The sequence below is a fragment of the Sorghum bicolor genome, chromosome 8, assembly GCF_000003195.3.
Source record: "Sorghum bicolor cultivar BTx623 chromosome 8, Sorghum_bicolor_NCBIv3, whole genome shotgun sequence".
In the NCBI taxonomy this organism is placed as follows: Eukaryota; Viridiplantae; Streptophyta; class Magnoliopsida; order Poales; family Poaceae; genus Sorghum; species Sorghum bicolor.
Window position 1 is genome coordinate 45,187,046 of NC_012877.2, and position 18,744 is coordinate 45,205,789.

The 18,744-nt window shown below is 41.0% G+C and overlaps 2 protein-coding genes across 2 annotated transcripts; both read right to left on the bottom strand.

Annotated features, from left to right (window-relative positions):
• Window positions 48–4,157, bottom strand: LOC110429615. The gene is made up of 4 exons (XM_021445812.1): window positions 3,851–4,157; window positions 1,241–3,742; window positions 1,050–1,143; window positions 48–957 (listed from the first exon to the last, which is right to left on the bottom strand). The coding sequence occupies exons 2-4, from the start codon at window positions 1,972–1,974 to the stop codon at window positions 175–177; spliced, it is 1,611 nt and encodes a 536-aa protein (XP_021301487.1). The 5' UTR covers window positions 1,975–3,742; window positions 3,851–4,157; the 3' UTR covers window positions 48–174.
• LOC8064056 lies at window positions 10,392–18,423 on the bottom strand. The gene is made up of 5 exons (XM_021445633.1): window positions 17,572–18,423; window positions 16,884–17,093; window positions 10,920–16,313; window positions 10,749–10,846; window positions 10,392–10,650 (listed from the first exon to the last, which is right to left on the bottom strand). The coding sequence occupies exons 1-3, from the start codon at window positions 17,582–17,584 to the stop codon at window positions 10,942–10,944; spliced, it is 5,595 nt and encodes a 1,864-aa protein (XP_021301308.1). The 5' UTR covers window positions 17,585–18,423; the 3' UTR covers window positions 10,392–10,650; window positions 10,749–10,846; window positions 10,920–10,941.

Consider the following 18,744-nt stretch of genomic DNA (forward strand, 5'->3'; position numbering starts at 1 on the left):
CACAAGAATAAAACAAAACATGGAATTTATTACATAATACGGTCATAATTCCGAACTGAAATGTCTCATACAGCCAATATGGGCTCTTAACTAGTACATGTCAAATGCTAAGTTCACTAGTACTCAAGTACTAAACATGGAAAATATTACACACAATACAAGGCAAATGCTAAACTACTCATCATCGCTGTCAACCTCAACAGGGACAGTTTCTTCTTCACTCAAGTACTCCATCAGTGTGTCATCCTCAATCTCATCACCCTCTTCATCTTCATAAGTACTCGTTGATTCATTCTCCTTTCTAAGTCGAGCAACCTCAGCAGAATCAACATGAAGGCTAGCCTCATCAACTCTGTTCAAAGGCATGTCAGGCAAGATTTCAGAAACTTCTGGTCTTCTCCCAATGTCCACAACACATGTCTGCTCTTGATAGGGTGCAGCAGTGGATACGACACCATCTATTTCGGACACATTGTACAAATGACGATGCTTAAATGTCTGCACAATCCGCCAATTTGTTCCATTCCTAATATCTGGCAAATAGAATACCTGTGTAGCTTGATTTGCCAAAATAAAACAGTCTTTCTTGTACCACAAGCTGCCAATATGGATGCTTTTACAAAATCCATCATCCCTTATTGCAGTATTCTTACCATCCAATTTGTACCAATCACATCTAAAAAGAACAACAGTTCTTTTTCCACCATCGTCCTTGGCATGGTACTCTAACTCTATAATCTCTTTCAATGTACCATAAAAATCCATCATCTTACTTCCATACGGGCTTGAACAGGCCACACCAGAATTTTGTATCTTCTTGTTTTTGTCACGCTCAACGGTGCAAAACCGCACACCATTGACAATACATGTGGAGTATGATCTCACTCTAAGGTCAGGACCACAAGCTAGGGCAAATATGTCATCATCTACATCTTCTGATGCATTCAACCTCCACATCTGCAAAAATGGTTATATCAGCTAGGGCAAATATATCCACATCTTCTGATGCATTCAACTTCCATATTTTAAGATAAGAATAAGATACTAACATAGTTCCTGAACCAACTTGCAAATCCATGCTCTGTCCTTCTTTCAAGGTCTGCAGCTTGCACCCCTGATGCTCTTAATTCATCTTCAAACATTCTGTAACACAAAAATAAAAGAAATAAGTAAGTTGCTAATCTGAAAATAATTATGAAACAGATGTAATATACAAAATAGGGATTATTTAATAACATACTTTATGTACTTGTCGGCCTGATCACAATTATGGAAAACATACCAAGCCATCTTATCAAGTTCCTCGGAGTATGAAAGATCACATGCACCAATAAGATTAACACCATGCCCAAAAACATCAACAGTATAGGCTGAAGGATTTGAAAATCCAACATTTCTTGGAAGCCGATTAAACCTTGTCTCTACATCATCCATGTATCTCGAGACAAATGTGAGGGCTTCATCTGCCACATAAGCCTCTGCAATTGAGCCTTCTGGGCGTGCCTTGTTCCTAACTGACCTCTTCAATGTATACAAGCGCCGTTCAATTGGGTACATCCACCCAAACTGCACTGGCCCACGGAGGATGGCCTCATCAGGCAAGTGGACAGCAAGGTGAACCATGACATCAAAAAAAGCAGGGGGGAAGATTTTCTCAAGCTTGCACAATATGACTGGTATTTCAGTCTTCATTCGAGCCAAGACATCTTTGTTTAGTTTTTGGCTGCACAATTCCCTAAAGAATTTGCCCAACTCAGCAAGTGTTTGATATATATCATCATCCAAAAGCCCTCTCAACCCAGCTGGTATAATCCTTTGCAAAAGAATGTGGCAGTCATGAGTTTTTAGGCCTTGCCACTTCAGTGAGTCAGCATTTAAGCATCTTTGTATATTTGAAGCATATCCGTCTGGAAACTTGGCCTCCTGCAAGAAATTTAGTCTTAGACAGCGTATATCGCGCTTTGGGCATGTCATATGAATCTCCACTATTCTGTAATTGCAACTCCTTTCTAATACCCAAATCAGCTAGGTCGAGCCTTGCATTAACTGTGTCCTTTGACTTCCCTTTTATGTCCAAAATGGTACCAAGGAGGCTTTCACACACATTTTTTTCAATATGCATGACATCTAGATTGTGTCTAAGCTTTAGAGATGGCCAATATGGTAAGTCCCACAGACAATTCCTTCTCCCCCAAATTGGGACATGATTGCCCGAACGCTTCCTTTTCTCTCCAACTCTAACATCTCTAACCTTTTCTAATTCTTCTAGCAGCTCTTGTGTGGTGAAACTAGCTGGCTTCACACTACTGTCATGGATGGATGCAAATTCATTGTCCCTGCGCAAACGATGACCTTTAGGAAGGAAACGACAATGCCCAATATAACATAGCTTGCTCCTTATGGCATATGACAACGGATTTTGGTCACAATGGAGACAAGCAAAGTAACCACTTGTGGTACGGCCTGATAGGGTACTTAGTGCTGGATAATCATGAATGCACCACAACACTGCAGCACGAAGCTTGAAATCTAGTCCGGTGATAGCATCAAGAGTGTCCACACCAGACCATAGCTGAAGTAGTTCTTCCACAAGAGGTTGCAAGAAAACATCTAAGGCCTTCCCCGGTGACCTAGGACCAGGAATCAACAAAGCCATCATGAAATTAGATTCATCCATGCAAGCCCAAGGTGGTAAGTTATATGGAATCACAAAAATAGGCCACATGCTATAAGATGAAGTCATGTTGCTAAAAGGGTTGAAACCATCTGTGGCAAGTCCAAGTCTTATGTTTCGTGCATCTTGAGCAAAATCAGGCCAATGGTTGTCAAAATCTTCCCAGGCCTTTCCATCTGCAGGATGGGTCATTTCCTTCTCATTGTGTTTCCTCTTCAACTTATGCCACTGTGCTTCCTCTGATCTTTTCTTTGAAACAAACATCCTTTGCAGCCTAGGGACCAATGGAAAATGCCGCAATACTTTTTCTGGAATCTTCTTCCTCCCAGGATCTTTCCATCTAGATGCCCCACAAACTGGACAATTGTCCTTGTCTTTATTGTCTTTTCTAAATAACACACAATTGTTGGGGCACACATGAATTGATTCATAACCAAGTCCTAACTCGCGAAGCATTTTCTTTGCTTCCTCATATGACTTTGGAATAGTATTAAATTGTGGGAAAGCTTCTGACAAAATCTTCATAATTGCAGAAAATGCTGAGTTAGTGATCCTATAGTATGACTTCACATGGAGCATCTTGATTACAAATGTGAACCTTGTAAAATTCATACAACCAGGATATAGCTCACGCTTAGCATCTTCAATCAGCTTTTTGAAATGTGATGCAGCACCCTCATTTCCATCTTTAGTTCTAGCCTCATTTCTATGTGTTTCAGAAGTGACTAGTTCATCTAACATCTCTTCAAGTCCACCATCACCATTGGTGTGCTCAGGTACAAAACAAACATCATTTGCATCCTCAGCTTCTGCTACTTCCTCCAAAACATGAATATTTCTATCCTCTCCATGATCTATCCACCTAGTATATGTGCTGGACATACCATTGAGCAGTAGGTGCCTCTCTACTTCATTTTGCTCTAAAGATATAGTGTTTAGACAACTTGAACATGGGCACAAAATCTGCTCAGACTCAGAAAACCTATCTTTGACAAATTTCATGAAAGACCGGACACCACAAATGCACTGAGGGGTAAATAAAGCACCATGAATCCAACGTCTGTCCATCTACAAATAAATTGCAGAAATTAAGTAGATCATTCTAACCTACAATTGCAGCCACACATCAACTAACAAAGTACAGCACTAATTTACAATATGTATTCAAATCCATACCAATTCACAGCTGGCGAGGACAGGGCACAGGGGCTACACAGCCGACGCGGACAAGAACCGCACGGTGGCAATGGATCCACTGCAGGGGGGCTTCACGGAGTCGATGTCGTGGCTGCTCCCCGGTATCCCTGTCGCCGCGGGCAAGGACGGCGGCCGGACGACCGGCGCCGCCGGCACAGACAAGGACCGCGCGCACGGCCACCACGGACAGCGGCGGTGGGCGAGGATAGGGCAGCCCGCGTGGATAGGATGGCCGGCAAGGAGAGGGGCCGTGGGCGCTGAGCGGCCGGCAAGCAGAGGGGCGACGCCGGGCGGCGTGGGCGCCGAGCGGCCGGCAAGCAGAGGGGCGACGCTGGGCGGTGAAGATAGGGGTGCCGTCGCGGACAGGGTCGTCTAATTTGTTTAAGAACTATCCCAAATTTCATTCATAGGTCAAAAGAAAAAACAAGTCAGCCTTATGCACACTACGACCGATGACCAACTGGTTAGCTCTTTGCAGTTGGGAACGTTGTGGATGGCCACGGTTCGAATCCCACTTGTGGCAATTTTTTTGCATTTACCTTCCCTATTTAAATCCCTCACCGACAGGTGGGTCCCACTAGACCAGCGCCAACCACATGACACGTAGGAACGACGTGGACGGTCTCATCAGCATGCCATCTGCATGTTATATCTGTGACCTTCCTATGAGTCCGTCATAGATGACTAAATTGATCCGTAAAATGATTTTGCATGATTCGTGACGTTCCACTTATGACGGTAATTCAACCAATCGTCATGCATCATCACCTGGGATTTGGACCGTCATGGATGACTACATTCTGTGATGATTTGTTAGAAGGTCACAATCAAACCGTCACGTATAAGGGAATTTCTTGTAGTGATAGTAGTTTCGTACACTTATTCTTGGTGTTCTATTGCGCTCTCATGACTGTAGCAGCGATCTCTCTATTAGTATGTTGCTTAATCTTATGTGGTGTACTGTTCTTAGTTGTCTCTGTTTGTTGTTTGTATGTTTGTCTGTGTGGTGCGATCTGCGAGTAGACAAGAACTGCTTGTGAGTGCTGAAGATCAGAAGGTGATGACTAAAAGCTGATGATATGAGAATTGTGCAAGTGTTTAAGGCAAGTATAACTTGGGATCATCCTTGTTACCTATACACAATTAATACAATATATATCATATGCATGTGTCCACCTTGATGACCTTAGCAAAATCATAGATGATTGTTATCCTGGATTCCTTGTTACCTATTTTGGATATGCATTTGGTAGTTCTTGCTAGTGCTTGATTATTAATCCATGATCTTGTAACATGAATATTTGAGTATACAATAAACAATAAAATAAGCTTTCTAGCAACTTGAATATAAAGGGTGGAAAGAACTCTGGCTTTTGCTGGATTGATCTTGACCCTCCATAAGGACTTATCCCTTGGCAAAAGCTGGGACAACTCGTACAACCATGAGGGCTATATGGCTCTGGCTTTAGTCAAGTATGAGTAAGCTTTTCTAGCTTGTTAGAGGTTACCCGAAAGGGCGGAGGGGCTGAACCGTTTTGGGTATAGTGCGAGCCCCTGTCCCTATGTGTATAGGCTGCGCGTCATTGTGCCATTCGGAAGGGGGGTATCTATATCTGCGCGCAAAGGAAACCTTGCGGCCCTAACATGTTAGACGTACCTTTGAAAGACTTCATAGTGAACCCTGCCGACCTTCCTTGGTAGTGGGTTAAGAGGCTGATCACCTCGGGCGAAAGGGTAAATCACGACTCATGGGTAAAGATGTACAACCTCTGCAGAGTGTTAAATCTGGTATACTAGCCGTGCCCACGGATACGGGCGGCCCAGAAAACTGACGGAATAGATGGACACTGATGAATGTGAATAATGATAATAAATGATGGTTTATTATGTTGTTTATATGTGTTATTCTTAATTTTTGTATACATTGATCATGTGGTTATGGAATTTAATTATGCTACCTTGACATTTGCTATCTAAATATAAACATGCTATCTACATATAAAAGCTAAATGCAGTCAAACTAGTGTCAGCTAATTGAGCCTCATGAACCCCTGGTTATACTTGTTGAGTACGATATGTGCTCACTCTTGCTATTTCCCACCACTCCAGTTTACTAGTAAGAGTTATCAGAGGAGCGAAGGAGTTACGAAGGACGTTCTTAGGATACGAGAAGTGCTAGGCATATGTTACCCCCAGTCAACTGTCCCTGTGAAGATTGAGCCTGAAGATTAGTTACCTTTCCGCGATACTCTGATGTAAGTGTTAATTATAAGTATGTTTTCGCTATATAACATTGTTTTCGATACTATTCCTTTCTGTTGTTGTATGTGTGGACTTCCTGGGCACACATATAGCTAGCCTGGTTTTGTTCCTTAAAACCGGGTGTGACAACCTTACATTTGGATTAACATTTTTTTGCAAGCATATTTTAGCACGTTTTTGTTAGAAAAATTTATTATAAGTTTATAACATCTCTTTGGTAATCATGCGGGCCAAGGGGTAACTCCTATACCTAACTCAGGCAATGAGGCAAGGCCTTGTTTAGTTCGCAAAAATTTTGATTTTTGGTATTGTAGTATTTTCGTTTTTATTTGACAAATATTGTCCAATCACGGAGTAACTAGGCTCAAAAGATTCATCTCACAAATTATAGGTAAACTGTGTAATTAGTTTTTATTTTCGTCTATATTTAATGCTCTATGTATGCGACCAAAGATTTGATGTGACAGGGAATCTTGAAAATTTTTACGAACCAAACAAGGCCAAAGATAGGATAATTTACAGGAAGGTTTCGTGACTCGAAAAGTGCCTCGAGAACACATACATAGAGTGGGTTGTTGACTCAAGAGCTTCCAAGCATGTCATAGGCATATCTAGTTTTTTTAAACATACACTCCACATTCTTATACTGAAACAATACAAACTGTTGATGGTACCTCTCAACCCATTCATGGTGTAGGATCTATAGAATGCACTCCATCTCCTCTTAGTAGTGCACTTGTTGATCAGTTCAAAAGCATTGTTATGTTTGATGAAAATTCTTGTATTTTTTAGGAGAAGATGACGGGGAGAGTGATTGGGACTGGAGTCAGGCATAATGGGCTGTGGTTCATGAACCAAGAGCAGTTAGCATTGGGAGTTGCTACTGGAACACAAAAGAGGGAGATCTACTGCTTCATCGCCAATTACCCCTTCACCATCATCACCAATTACCCATTCACCTTCACCATCATCATCCCTCATATCCACACCATGATCCTAACAAAATTCAGGCATATCCATTAGACATGGGATAGTACCGACAATCACTTCCTGTTGAGCAGCAACTCCTCTATTCTCCCCCTCTCTACTGTCACAGTGAGTGGAGAGTTTTCCTCCAAGAACGGATCAACATCACATGGTTTTGTATAGTATGGTTTAGACTCCCTGAATGTCACATCGATACTCACAAACAATTTCTTTCCAACAGAGTCCCAACACTTGTAACCTTTTTGTGTAGAAGAATATCCAACAAAAATACACCTCACCGCTTGTGGATCCAACTTTCCAACTAACGGTCTATGATCCCTGACAAAGCACACACAACCAAATACCTTGGAAGGTACTTTAAATTCCTATTTCCCCAGAAACAGCTTTGCAGGTGACGCCATACCAAAAATCTTAGATGGCATACGATTGATCAAATATGTTGTCGTTAGCACCGCTTCACTCCAGAGATATTTGGGCACATCCATCTGAAACATCATTGACCTTGCCACCTCTAACAAGTGACGATTCTTTCTCTTAGCTACACCATTTTGTGATGGAGTGTCAGGACTAGTCTGATGTATAATCCCATGCTCCAAAAGATACGCCCCAAAAATATTGTTCACATATTCCTTTCCATTATCAGTTCAGATAATCCAAATTCTAGCATTAAATTGATTTGCAACTAACTTATGAAAGTCCTGGAAGCACCAAAGGACCTCATGTTTACCCCTAAGCATGTAAACCGAGGTCATACAAGTATAGCAATCAATAAAGGCGACAAACCACTTTCATCTAGTCATAGATGTAACTGAGCAGGGACCCCAAACATCCGAGTGTACTAACATAAAAGGTTCACAACTTCGGATGTCAATGTTAGGATAAGTTGTCCTTGTATGCTTCCCAAGTTCACAAGCATCACACAAGTTTTTTTATGTCCACATCTCTAAAAACTTGGTGTGGATATGAGGGATGATGATGGTGAAGGTGAAGGGGTAATTGGTGATGAGAATGAGGGGGGGGGGGTAGTTGGTGCTAGGAATGAGGAGACAATTGATGTACAAAATGAAGAGGTGATTGCAAAAGAGCTAATAGTGTACCAGAGGAGACGGTCTAGCAGTCAAGGGAAGCAAACAATCGCAAAGGAGCCAATAGTGTACTAGAGGAAATGGTTTAGGAGTCAAGGGAGAAAATCAATGCACCACAACAACAACAAGTTGCTACACGAGTCCCAAATCTCTCCTCAGACCTCTCTCCATCAAGCGGTAATGTACCCTCTAACCTTGAACATGTAGAGTTACCTCTTGCATAACGTAGAGATACTAGGTCTAATTTTGGAAAACCTCATGTTCGCTATGGTTTTGAGCATCCTAGTATAGATTATGACATTGCCAACTTCCTCTCATACTCTCGCCTTTCACCTTCATATAGAGCATTTGTTGCATCTTTACAAATAGTGCCTATTCCAAGGGACTGGAAGTGTGTAAAACAGGATCCTAACTGGAATGCAACAATGAAATAAGAGATGCATGCTCTTTAGAAGAACAAGACTTGGGAATTGGTCCCACTTCCAAAAGGAAAAAGGGTTGTGGGCTGCAAGTGGGTCTTCACCATGAAGCAAAACCCAAAAGGAAATGTGGATAGGTATAAGGCAAGGCTGGTTGCAAAAGGTTATAGTCAAACTTATGGGATTGACTATGATGAGACCTTTGCTCCTATGGCAAAGATGGACACTCTTAGGACCTTAATCTCCTATGCTGTTAACTTTGGTTGGCCTCTACATCATATGGATGTGAAGAACACATTTCTTCATGGTGACTTAGAAGAAGTTTATATGGAAATCCCACCGGGGTTTGCCAACAGTCAAACTTGTTGGGAAGGTGTGCAGACTTAAAAATTCACTCTATGGACTAAAGCAATCACCTCAGGCATGGTTTGATATGTTTATGAGAGCAGTCTGTGGTATGGGCTACACTCAATGTAATGGTGATCATACATTCTTCTACAAGGATAGAGGAATATTTATCACCATTATGGCAGTATATGTGGATGATACTGTGATCACAAGAGATGATATAGAGGAAATTAGGTGTTTGAAGGAGAATCTGGGAAAGGCCTTTGAAGTAAAGGATCTTGGACCACTAAGGTATTTTCTTGGAATTGAGATAGCAAGGTCGCCTAAGAGGATAGTTCTCTCTCAAAGAAAATATGTCCTTGATCTGTTGACTAAAACGGACATGCTTGGATGTTGGCCATGTAGTACCCTATTGATAAAAAACCATCAAATCAGTGCCAAGGGTGGAGATTCTGTGGACAAAGAGACATATTAGAGATTTGTGGGAAGACTGCTATACCTGTGTTATACAAGGCCTGACATTTTCTATGCAATGAGTTTGGTGAGCAGATATATGCATGATCTAAGAACAGGACATATGGATGTTGTTTACATGATCTTGAGGCATCTGAAGGGAACCCCTGGAAGAGGGTTATGGTTCAAGAAGAATGGACACCTTGATTTGGAGGGCTACTGTGATGCTGATTGGGCGAGTAGCAAAGATAATAGGAGTTCTACATCTGAATATTGTGTGTTTATGGGAGGCAATCTTGTCCCATGGATTAGCAAGAAGCAAGCAGTTGTGGCTCGGTCTACTACGGAGGCTGAGTATAGGTTGACCGCACTAAGCATGTGGAGATTGATCGATTCTTCGTCAAGGAAAAGCTAGATAGTGGGGTTCTAAAGTTAAAGTATGCAAAATCGCGTGATCAATTAGTGGACTGTTTTACAAAGGGTTTAGGACCTAGTGAAGTTGAGTTAAGTTGTAGCAAGATGGGCATGTTAGATATCTTTAACCTATCTTAAGGGGGAGTGTTGATGTAAATAATATATTATAAAGGGACTATAAAAATTAGAAGAAATAGACTCTCTGATCTGGAAGCTGCTAGACAGAGTTTTTTACCAAATCAACAGTTTACTTCCACAAGAGCCCATTGCTAACCCGATTCAACATGACTAGGGATATTTTTTATGCTAAATATGAGCTAATTGAGGGCTTATGGTGGTTATAATTGGTGGCTAGAGCCTACTAGGCCATTGTGAGCCTATAATTAGCCCATGCTTAACCTATTATTACAAGATGGACTAACTAATTTTTAGCTCTAGGATCCAAACCCTTAGGAAGACCATGACAGGAGCTCACTCCTTTCCACCTTAGAAATATCATACGTACTGTCAGCTAATAAAAAGTTATAAGTATGAATACATCAAATATTCAAGTGATATTCAAACCACACTTCATAATTAACATACCGTGGACAAACCATTAGAACAATATATATAGTTCAGACACAGAAAAAATGCATAAAAGAAGCTAGTTCATAAGCAAGAACACCATATATGTAATAATATATAACATTCAATAGTTTGGTGGCTAATCGCCTAATCCAGCAGCTCATCTCGCACAGAAGACATGTTTTGTTATTGTATCTGGAGACACATTTGCGGGAGAGCACATTTGAATGAACATCCATGAATCCTGCAATTTATCAGGAACACGTTTGCAGTTAAGCATATGCATGCATCAGCAGGATGAACATCTTAATTTGTCCTTGTGCCAGAGGTTCAGAAACGTACCTATTGGTATGAAATATTTCGCAACCTTAGTGCAACTAACACAGGATGTTGATCACTTGGCAAAATCCCACAGGAGCCCCAAATAGCATAATATTAATCTGCAGAATAATATTTACGTAGGTTGAGGTTAGAGCTAGAGAGAGAGAGAGAGAGAGAGAGAGAGGATCATACATAGGAAGAACCACGTAATCCATCAGCACAATATTGTGAAAGGTAAAAGGAATTCTTCATCCTGCTCAAACAGCCGTAGGTTCTTCAAATTCAACAAAATCTGAACTGCAGGAACATCAAATTCCAGCAAGAACCCAGTCCTCACGAGTTCGGCAAGAGCTGTAATCCGATCTGTATTCTCCGACAACAATCCTTTAGAGATCTCCTCAGCAAAACATAATGCATACTCCATCTTCCTTGCATTGGTCATTGATCCTGGTTCGTCAGTCTCTGTCACAAATAACCTTGAGTTCTCCCTCTCCCAACGGAAAAACCTTGCACATGTACCATGCACTCTTCTTCCTGAAGAAAGTGCAACCTGATAACTCACATTAAGAGGATCTCTTGTCTCGTAGACAGCAACATTGGTGAGACTTGCGACCATTTCATGCCTCTTCTCAACAGAAATGTTGAGGATGGGATCGGCAAGGAAAGCCAGAACAATTTTGAGCAACCCAAGTTTAATCACAGTACTCTTATGAACAAGGGTAACAGATTCAATTTTTAAGAGCTCAAATTGATTGCTGGTAACAGCTTTTGATATCTTCTGAACACCAATGCTACTGTAGATATCATTTAATCTAGCAGGAGACAAGCAAGGCAGGCTAGTTGAAGGATACCAAATGAACAAAGGTTTCTGAGCCTGCTTCTTGAAAAGATCCTCAAGTAGTAGATCATCGGGAATGAAGACATCTTGTTTCTCAAGTAGCAAGATCTGATCATCAGAACTAACAGGAACCTTATCAATAAACCCAGCAATAAACTTCCCCATATCTGTGCTCCAGTTCTTGCCAAAGAATTCCCAGAAAGCAACACATTCTTTTTGTGTCAGTGCAGAGTTCGAGCCCTGCCACATACTCCAGAGCTTGCAATAATCGCTGACTGTTGGATGATGCTTCACACCAAAAGCCGTGTTAAAGTACCGAAGCAATTTGCTGCTGTACCATTTCACTAGAACATGGTGCTGAGAGTCAAAAAGACCGTTACTATCATAAAGAACACAACTGTCAGGGTTAACCCATTGTCCTTCATTAGCTTCATGAGGTATCCAAATCCAGTCCTCACTGGTGTACCTAGGCTTCCAACGGTACACCTCCAAATACGAGTAAATCCTAGAAATTGCATCAGCATTAGAGAGACCTTTTAGATGCCGTGCCAACAGTACACAAGCACAGCTAGTTCTAGGATCCACAATAACCCCTATTGTTTGCAGCTCACTCTCATATGAAACTAGCTCCTGTCCATAAAACACTTCATCTACAAAAGGGCCATCATCCCTGTGAACATGAGAAGAGCACGCCGAACCAAAAAGGATACAACTGTTTGGATGACGGTACCCTGCAGTTGTCTTAACCCACTTCAAGTTGATTGCGCTCATGAAACTTTTAGGTAGAGCAGATCCGTTTTTTCTCCAGATTCTGATGCACTTTAGCAATGAAATAAAAGCTTCTGGAGTCACAGCTGAAGGATCAGTTGGAATATGGAGTCCCGAAATGACAAATGCTGCACCTTGTTCTAATTGAGCTTTGGCACCCAAGGCCATCAGTTCATTACTGTAGCAGTAAATCTCCTTCCCAAGGCCATACTGTGTGTTGCTGTCATCGACGAATGGTAGGCGGGAAACTAAAGCAATAGACTCCCATTCTGAGCCAAAAAGAATTGCTTCCTTCGGAGACCTGAAACCAAATGATGTATGTAGCCATCTCTCACGGTGCATGAGGTTCCCAAGATCAACGGGTAACCTCCCATGCCTGGTGATTAGGTCTCTGTAGCACTCTAGCAGTGCAAATGCCCGCTCTTTTGTAATAGAAGAAGTGTTTACAAGTTTCTTGATACCACACACTAGTTTTTTACTCACTTCCTTGAAGCCAGCAATTAGACCAGTCTTACATAACTCTACTTTGTACAGCTTGATTTCATCCCCATAGAATTCCAGATCAAGCAATGGCACCTTGTCAACAACCTCCAAAAGACATTTCCAGTCGTCATCAATAAGGAATGTTTCGTGAGGAGCTCTGAAGCCAACATCAGTCTTCAACCATCTGAGATCTTTCAGTCTTTCTACAAAATCAAGACATTCCTCAGCGTATCGAATACACTTGAGCATTAGTATTGTGGCACTAGGAGTGATTGTATCTTTAGAGAACCTAAAGTTATCAACCACCAGCTGATAATTTCTTTTGAATCCAACAACAACTCCAAATAGCTCAAGCTCTGACCTGAAATCAGCTATGTCAACCCCATAGAAGACTGTATCGATAAAAGGCAAGATACTGATGACCGAGGCATTCTCCCATTCTGAATTAAATAGGATTGAATTTAGTGGTGATCTGCTGCCAAGACAAGTCTTAACCCAGCAGCCATTTTCCATTCGTTCAATGAGATGGGGAGTCTTGTTATTCTCATTCAGAAATCTGATCGATTGAAGTAGAGCTAACATATTGGCTCGAGAGAAAGTTTTAGTTGTTGAGGAGAGAAGATGGTTACATATATGCACAGCTGCATCTACAAACTCAAATTGCACTCCAATAACTCTCAACTCTTCCTTGTAATTTTTTATTTCATTTCCATAAAAGTCTTGATCAATAATGTGTACATCAGCTAAGATTGATTGGATTTGTGGAAACTTTTCCCATTCTGCACTCAGCAAAAAGGATCCCAGAGGTGAACTGTAACCCAAGGATGTCTTTAACCACTTTCTATTGCTGATAAAGCTCAAGAACTTCTGGGGTAGCTGGACGCACCTCAACAGATTCCTGATACATTGTAGAAGTAAAATAGCATTCTCCATAGTCAATGGTTCGCTGGCCATGTCCACAGATGCGTACGGAAATTCAAACTGCACTCCAATGGATCTCAGCTCTTCTTTGTAAGAACTTATTTTGTTCCCATAAAATTCTTGGTCAATCAAGGGTACATCAGCTAACTCTGAAATAATCTGCCGCAAATTTGTCCATTCTGAACTCAACAAAAAAGACTGAGATGGTGCATTGTAACCAATTGAGGTCTTCAGCCATTTACCGTTCTTGATGTTGCCCAAAAAGTTTTTGGATAGCAGGATGCCCCTTGATCTTAGATGCCTAATCCACTGTAGAAGTAAAATAGCATCCTCCGTACACAAAGGCTGGTTGCCAATGTGTATAGATGCATTTGCAAACTCAAATTGCACTCCAATCACCATCAACTCTTCCTTGTAAGCATTTATTCTATTTCCGTAGAACTCTTCATCAATTATGGGTACATCAGCAAAGATAAACTGTACCTGCAGCTTACTTCCCCATACTGCACTTGCTAGAAAAGTTCTTAATGGTGACTCATAACCATGAGATGTTTTTAGCCACTTCCCATTCCTAATACAGTTTAAGAAGTTTTGTGGCAGATGGACTATTTTTAATTTTAAATTCCTTATCCACTGTAACAGCAAAAGTGCATTTTCCATGGCCAGAGGAGACGACACTGTTGGGAAGCTGGAATTAGGAGGACGTAAAAATGGTATATCAGCTGCTTGTGCATAGGTCCTCAGGAATTTTATGAGCTGACCATCAGACGTATAATTTCCAGCATATCTTCCTGAAAAGCTATAATCTGCTGACAGCTCAACATAATCTTGAGATCTCCAAGGATTAGTACCAATTACTCTAACCCACTTGCTTCCATCAGCAGGGACAAGCAAAGTTTTTCTATGTTTTATAACCTTTCCAAAGTTATCAACCACAGGCAATGCTTGGCACAAGTTGACAATGATACTCTCAGTTATGTACTTTTTTGCATGTGAATGATAAAGAAAATGGCAGTAAATAAGAGCCAACCCACTCTCGTTAAGTGACTTGGATGCAGTAGAAGCATACTCGTTTGGAGTCAAAATTTGCATGTTCACAATGTTTCTAAGCCAGTCCATTATCTGTATTCCCCCAGAAAATGCATCCAGAGACCTATGTGTACTGAGGGGCAAAAAGAATAGACCAGGGGCCGCTGAGAGTTCCTTGTTCCAGGAAATAAGCCAAGATAAATCATCCAAATTAGATGCAGTACATATCTTTAAAGACTTTTGTGCTGCTAGCACACTGGAGTATGACAATCGACTGTTGGTATCCACATACTTTATGAGAGATATAAGCATCATACTTGTTCCAAAAAACAGTTTCCAATTTCCAGCAACAAAATATAAGATCTGAAGGTACAGTTCTTCTGATGCCTCTTTCACAAGATTCAATCCATCAATACACTTACTGTACCATTCTTTGCTGGCATATCCAATACCTAGAAATTTTAATACATCATCATATTCTTGGTTGTCAAGATAGGAGCTCAGGACAAAAGTACCATACAAAGATAGATTCTGCAGACCGATTCCTTGCTTCTGGGCCAAATTCAAAATTCTCCAGAATGCACTATCGAGACGAGAGACTTCAGTGGGCTTGCAGAAGACCTTCTGTGTAGTGCATGATTCACAAGGCATTATGTCCTCAGCTTCAACTTTGGTTTTTATGGACAGCCTGACATTATCAAAAAGTGATATTGAAGGGTCCTGAATTGGCAGAAACCTGAAAATGGGTGCGAGCGCAAAATGTGGGGCATCCCCTGACGATTTCAGGAGAGCTCCAAAAGCATTGACAAAAGCAGAAGGTACACACTCAAGTATACCGTGATTCCATTTGCTGTCAAATAAAATGGACTCTCGGGATGAAGCTAGAAGAAAATCCGCTTGAATAATAAAGGGCAAGTTAGTGACCATCTCTGTAGGAAGGAATGCATATACGCCAGGCGATTTTGCTCCTCTGCTTAGTCTCTGTCCATGAGGAAATGCCAACGTAACTACCCATTGATCAACTTCCATCCTTTTCTGAATTCTGCAGTCTGGTTGGACTGCAAACTTCTGCTTCCACATATAATAGGTGCACTCTTCTGTTTCTCCCTTGCTATTTTCCTGCATAGCTAGATGAAGCGTGTAAGACTCTGCATCTATGTCCTTCCTCGACCTGTAGTCCACTTCACTGGAAATCGAAATCTGGCTGATCTTACTGGCCTTAGGATCATGGTTCATTTCCCTGACAGAGAGCTGCCTAATCTTTGAAAGAAACAAAAGAATTTCAGGATGTGTGCTATTAAGTTCTTTCTTCACAGCAAGTATCTTATCAGTCTTCAAAGGTAAGATAATAACAGTTGTAGGAAGACTCCTAGAAGGGCCATATACTGTTCTTATGTCATCAATATTTGGCTTCCCATCAACCCATTCAGGAACAATGTATCCTATATCACAATCTGCTGAAGGCTTTTCATTGAATTTTATCTGATATCCATTACTGAAGATGTGTGGTTGACCTGAAACTAGAAATACACTTTTGAAACCAATACCTGAATGAAAGATTACTGTTAGCTAACTAAAAATACAACATAAAGCAGGACCACATTATACATGCAAGGCCTTAGTTTTTCTAAGAAAAACATCTTACATTGGAACTACAAATTCCATGAAATTATAGAATCACAAATTATTGCAGTTAAGGCAAAATCATTGTTGAAAACGCCAGTATGCTAAGCAGGTTGCTTTGTACAGGGTTCTTCCTCTTTTTTCTCTGTACAATACAAACACAACTCTCATGTCTTCAAGACGAAGAAAAGATGACAGTAAGCTACTTCGAGTAGAATTAATTTATATAAAATTCAAGGGACAGATTTAAGACCATTTGGCAGATGAAACTGCTTAAAACCCAAAAATTCAAGTATTACTAGAACTCCTAAAGGTCAAACCATCCACAAATTTTCTGATTCAGGTAACAGTAAAAACTAAAACGGAACAGGCATGTTGAGTTCTCATTCAAGATGCTTGCATACATGCTGCATAAACCCAATGCAAAATAGGCAACAGGCAGTTTTGCACTCCAAGGTCCAAACCAAAAGTTAACTCTCGTGGCACGGGAGTACCTTTTTCACCAATGTAGCCAAGATGTCTGTTTCCTTTCTTAGTTGACCTGCCAATCCTACATATGGAGTCAATGTTTGCTGCTGAAAATCCCCTTTCATTATTGAAGACAACAAGTGTTGATCTAGCTCCTGTAGCAGTAATGTCCTTTTCTGTTATGACAAACTCCAGTGCTGGCGACACATCCAATGGATAATCATTGTCCTCAGCATCTAAAAAAGATTTCACAGATTTAGACCAGGCATGAAATTTCCCATGAAGTAGCAGCATCTATTCATGAGTAAAACATAAGGGAAACTGTTACACTGATGCTATTGTACATTAACTAACGTTGCTTCACATTTGCACAAACAATCATGCAGTTGGCCACTTGGTTACAATCATTTTCATTCTCTACAGCAATGACTAGGATAATCTGTGTGACAAATGGAGCAGATTGATAAACTTGTAAATTTAACCACTGGTGTTCCCAACACATTTTAATCACATCATATCAAATAATATCTTTTGACATTGACAAATAAGAGCTACTATACAGAGGTCTTCAACTTGAGGGTCATTGGCAAAACAGGTTGGATGTTCTGGCCTGCTAGCCATGCCTGTGACATTATCTCTTTCATATAATTTTAATACTTAATTAACCAACAATTGTAATACCACATGACATAAACCCACGACCATCTTGTTTACCTTCATAAATCATCACTATGCCGAAAATCCAGACGACACCTCTTGAGGCAATTTAGGTGCATGCATCCAATATACAAAGCATAACAAGTCATCTGCTCCCATTGGAGGACCAAGTTATCCATGAACCATCACCATGAGACCCAAATAAAGCTCTCACCTGTGAGCCCACCTATACTGCCACAACCAAATCCCCTAATTTCTATCCTTATCTCCGCCTAATGAAAGATGAGCCATCTTTCTTCTGTGTTACATTTTGCAAAAGCAGCTACCAAAATATCTCTATGGCAAGTGACAACACTAACGCTAAAAGGTCACAAGGGAACTATCTTAAGACTGATCAATCCTATGCACAAAGAATTGTAATCCAACTCTATTAGATTTGGCTCGTCGACAAGGCAATTCATCAAACACCTCCCATGCAGAAAGAGATGGCTGTGATTTTGTGGAAGATAGAACTGTGAATGAGAGGACAGTATTGCCACTCCTCAAACAAATAAAGTTGGGATTCGATTAGAGCAAAGCAGACAAAGCTTCAGAACATGGTAGAAGGGAAGATATATTAGAACTTGCAGGAAGTATAGAAACTTCCACTGATTTCATGTGGTGGGTGCGGGCTGGCGGTGACTTGGCCAATGGCCGAGCGGGCCGGGGCTGCGGGGGCGAAGGGTCTCTAGGATGGACGGTCAGATGGCTCTTCCGACAGCAGACAGGAGATGCCGGGGTCGGCGTGATCATCAGAAACCATGCCGGTGAGGCCGGAGCCCGGCGGGGTGGTTTACGGCATGGCGTGTGCTGTTTTGTTGCTCGTTGCGCCTCGGCAGATGAGGCGGAAAGTCAGGCCTGTGCTGAAGGTCTCCGCTTGGCCTCGCAAATGGTTCACGGGCTTGTAATACAAAATGCATAATAATAAATCACACTAGTATTAATTAGGTGAAGTGAAACCAATTTTGTTAGGTTTTTTAACAATGCTGCTGAGGCCGGATTTCGAATAAGTATTATTTGATTATTATAAAGTATATTTTAATAGTACATCAAATAAGTATTATTTGATTATTATGAAATATATTTTAATAGTAAATCAAATTGAAGATATAAATGTTCTTTTAGAAACTTGGTCAAAACGGTCATCCTAAAATTTCATAATATGTTGAGCTAAGAGGAGCGATGAAGGGA